This window comes from Nannospalax galili, unplaced genomic scaffold, assembly GCF_000622305.1.
Source record: "Nannospalax galili isolate Female #2095 unplaced genomic scaffold, S.galili_v1.0 scaffold2280, whole genome shotgun sequence".
Taxonomy (NCBI): domain Eukaryota; kingdom Metazoa; phylum Chordata; class Mammalia; order Rodentia; family Spalacidae; genus Nannospalax; species Nannospalax galili.
Window position 1 is genome coordinate 494,321 of NW_008346434.1, and position 3,472 is coordinate 497,792.

Genomic DNA, 3,472 nt, shown 5'->3' on the forward strand with positions numbered 1-3,472 from the left:
TAGCCGTGCATGTGCAGTTGGAAATTCCAGGCCTCATTTATGGCCTTTGTCATGACACAGTGCTGTTTATTTTATGTGTCCCTGCGTGTTTGGGAATGTTGCAATTTTCTTGGACAAATAAAAATCTTTTCTCATGTAGCACTATATACTATGGAAAAGAATTTTAAAGTTTCTTTTCCAAATTTTTGGTGTTTACTGTCATAGTTTTATAACCACTGTCCTAGTTACCTTTCTATTTCTGAGATAAAACACTCTGACCAAAAGCAACTTGGGGAGGAAAGGGTTTATTTCATCATCTTACTCTTCGAATTGACAGTCCATCACTAAGGGAAGTGACTCAAAGAAAGGCAGGAACTTGGAGGCAGGAACTGAAGCAGAGGCCACAGAGGAACACTGCTAACTGGCTTGCTCCCTTTGGCTTATGCTCAGACTGTTTTCCTTTACAACTTCGGAGCACCTTCCCAGGGGCAGTTCTGACCACCGTGGGCTGGGCCCTCCCACGTAAATTAGCAATTAAGAAATACCTCAAAGACATGTCCAAGAGCCAATCTGATGGAGGCAATGCCTCAGTGGAGATACCCTCTTCCCAGATGTGTCAAGCTGACAACCGAAGCTATCCTGCACAGACACTATATGCAAAAACATGCATTAGATATTTAAGAAGGGGAAACGATGAATAAGAACTAATCCTAGTCATGAACAGAACTGATCATTGAATGTGGGAGGTAGACCTACACGTGCATAATACAAGGAAGTAACTATTCCAGTTTCTTTTTGATGGGTGAGCATTTTGCAAGGACAAGGGCTGTGGATGTCCAAGGTTAACATAGCCAGTTAATTAAGTCTTTAAAAAAAGTCATTTCACTGGGAATAGAAAATAATAAAAATTGGTTGTTTCCTTTCATATAATAAAAAACAAATCAGTTTTCACATTTTAACTAGACTTGTGGTTAAATAACCCAGCCAAAGAGACTAACCACGAAAGATTTGTTACATAGATCCTGTCCTTCTGCATCTAAGTCTGCGAAAGACTTCCAGTTATCCAGCAAGGAGCCAAAGAGCTGGTAACTTTTCTCAAACAAAAGAAAAATAATTTCCTTATTTTTACATCAATATCTTTTTATTTTCTACTTCAGAAAATTATTTCAGAGAGGTGAATTTTTGACAAAAACTACTCTTATGAATACAAAGTGTAAAATTAAGAAGCTGTACTGTGTCCCTTTTAAATGATGACTCATCCAAAGAAAGGATCTTTTCCTTTTTGTTGAAAGAGAAACTCAATCTCTAGAGTTGCAAATATATTTTCTTAATGGAGAAAAATCTGTTTGTATAACAATGGCTATTTATACAGTTCTAAAAGTACAGTATAATTTCTGTAACGGAGAGAGAGTGGGAGTGAGAGAGCGAGAGAGTGAGAGAGCGAGAGCGAGAGCGAGAGCGAGAGAGAGAGAGAGAGAGAGAGAGAGAGAGAGAGAGAGAAACAGATTTGGACAGCTTCATTTTGCAATGAACTTTGTCATATCTTTCAAGCAAAGATATCCTTTCAGAGTTGAATATCAGGAAAAGCCTGTGTTTTATGGTTCTGAAAGTGTCCCGTTTCCCACCAAACAGAGTTACTTCAGCCCTGAGAGCAACTGAAAGGGTTAACACACGGGGACTTCGCTGGCTGTCAGTTAAACTTTTTCCCTGGCTCTGCCCTGGGTTTCCCCTTGAAGGGATTTCCCTCCGCCTCTGCAGCAAGACCCTTTATAAAGAGCAGACTTTTTATTTCACACACACCAGCCTGGCTGGCTTTGGGAGCTGAACACTCTTCCCAGACACTTTCACTTGGGGCAGAAAGAAGGTTTGTGAGTTGCTATTTCTTCACCACAGCGGCAGCTTGAAATGCCTGGGAAGATGGTCGTGATCTTCGGAGCCTCAGCTGTGCTGTGGATAATGTTTGCAGCCTGTAAGTTCTTGACCTGTTTCAGATGTTAACAGTTCCATTTTTGCCCTGGTTTTGGCTTCATTCAGTCAGTATTACCATAATAAAGAAAGGTGCTAGCATTTTAAACAATGGCAAAACTTAGTTTTGCCTGACTTTAATGTCCTGTTGAGTTTTGCTTTAAAGCCTTGTATTGTCATAGAGTTGCAAACAGATGCTTTTTGATGTCCTTTTCCAATGTCAAATGAGTTATTTGGAATATATCTGTAGTAAGTCTATCTATTTAGTTTCCTGTACTTGATAATGAGGTCAAACTTAGAAAATAACAAAATAGCTTTGATTCATGTGTATTAAAGTCAGGACTGAGCATTGTCCTGCATGGTGATGATTCTAGCACCTTTTTCAACAGCGATTTCAGGGCTTTGGGGCCATCTTGCGCTTAGTCTAAAGGAGGTTAGGGAAGAGATCAGCCAGGCTGTGTTTTGGACATTGTAGTACATCACAAGAGAGAGGATTCAGCACAAGACAAACCAGGCTAAGCCTGCTTCTCTCTCTTTTTGCTTTTGCAGCTCAAGCTTTTAAAATCGAGACCTCCCCTGAATACAGAACTCTTGCTCAGATTGGCGACTCTGTCTCCTTGACTTGCAGCACTACAGGCTGTGAGTCCCCATCTTTCTCTTGGAGAACCCAAATAGACAGTCCACTAAATGGGAAAGTGAGGAATGAGGGGACCAAGTCCATCCTGACCATGGATCCTGTCAGATTTGAGAACGAACACTCTTATCTGTGTACAGCAACTTGTGGATCTGGGAAAGAAGAAAAAGGGATCCAGGTGGACATCTATTGTAAGTGCTGGAAAAACACTTTTGTTTTCTTTCAGTTTTGCTTTATATATTTTTAATAATTATATTTAATATAGAAGTTTTTAAGAGTATCTAGATTCTTGGCCAGAAAACACATAATTTCAAGAAAGACTGAGACAAGTGAGACCAACTTAGACCAAGAACCAAAATTTTGCTCTGTTTCCATGTTTGGCACAAACATGGCATCCATGTGAAAAACTTACACCCTCTTGATTCCAATTTCCTTAGCTACAACATGAAAATCTCTAAGGTTCTTTTAACGTTCCGCAATATCCCTGATTATATTTCTGCATATTTACTTTCGCATATATCTAAAGGATTTATGAGTTCTCGCCTTCTGGGATTTTCCACACAGTATTGTGCAATTTGGTGCTCAAGGTCTGTAAGTACACAAGTCTTCCCCTTAGACATAACAAAAATATCTATTAACATCTCATTCATTTGACATTGATAAATTCAGGAATTTTTGTTGTGTTGCCATAAAACCTCGGTGTTCAGCCTCAAAGGATTTTTCTATAACGAATTAGATTTGTTTCACGAATGTGAAGGAATACTCCTAATGCACCAGTTACCAAAAATGCATCCCGCCCTCCTCTCTCAACTCAGAAAGTAGCATTATCAAGAACAGCAGAAAACAAAAACAAACACACACACACACACACACACACACACACACACACACACA

General features: G+C 39.5%; 1 protein-coding gene across 2 annotated transcripts in view; it reads left to right on the forward strand.

Moving 5' to 3' along the window:
• The first annotated feature begins 1,613 nt into the window (after positions 1–1,613).
• Vcam1 (vascular cell adhesion molecule 1) overlaps positions 1,614–3,472 on the forward strand; it is an 18,689-nt gene continuing 16,830 nt past the window's right edge. The window contains exons 1-2 of one of the 2 annotated variants that reach the window (XM_029568155.1): positions 1,614–1,948; positions 2,494–2,769. In XM_029568155.1, coding sequence (XP_029424015.1) covers positions 1,885–1,948; positions 2,494–2,769 — 340 coding nt within the window. In that variant the 5' untranslated portion in view covers positions 1,614–1,884. The remainder of the gene's footprint in view (positions 1,949–2,493; positions 2,770–3,472) is intronic. The other variant, XM_008842808.3, reaches the window with a different exon arrangement.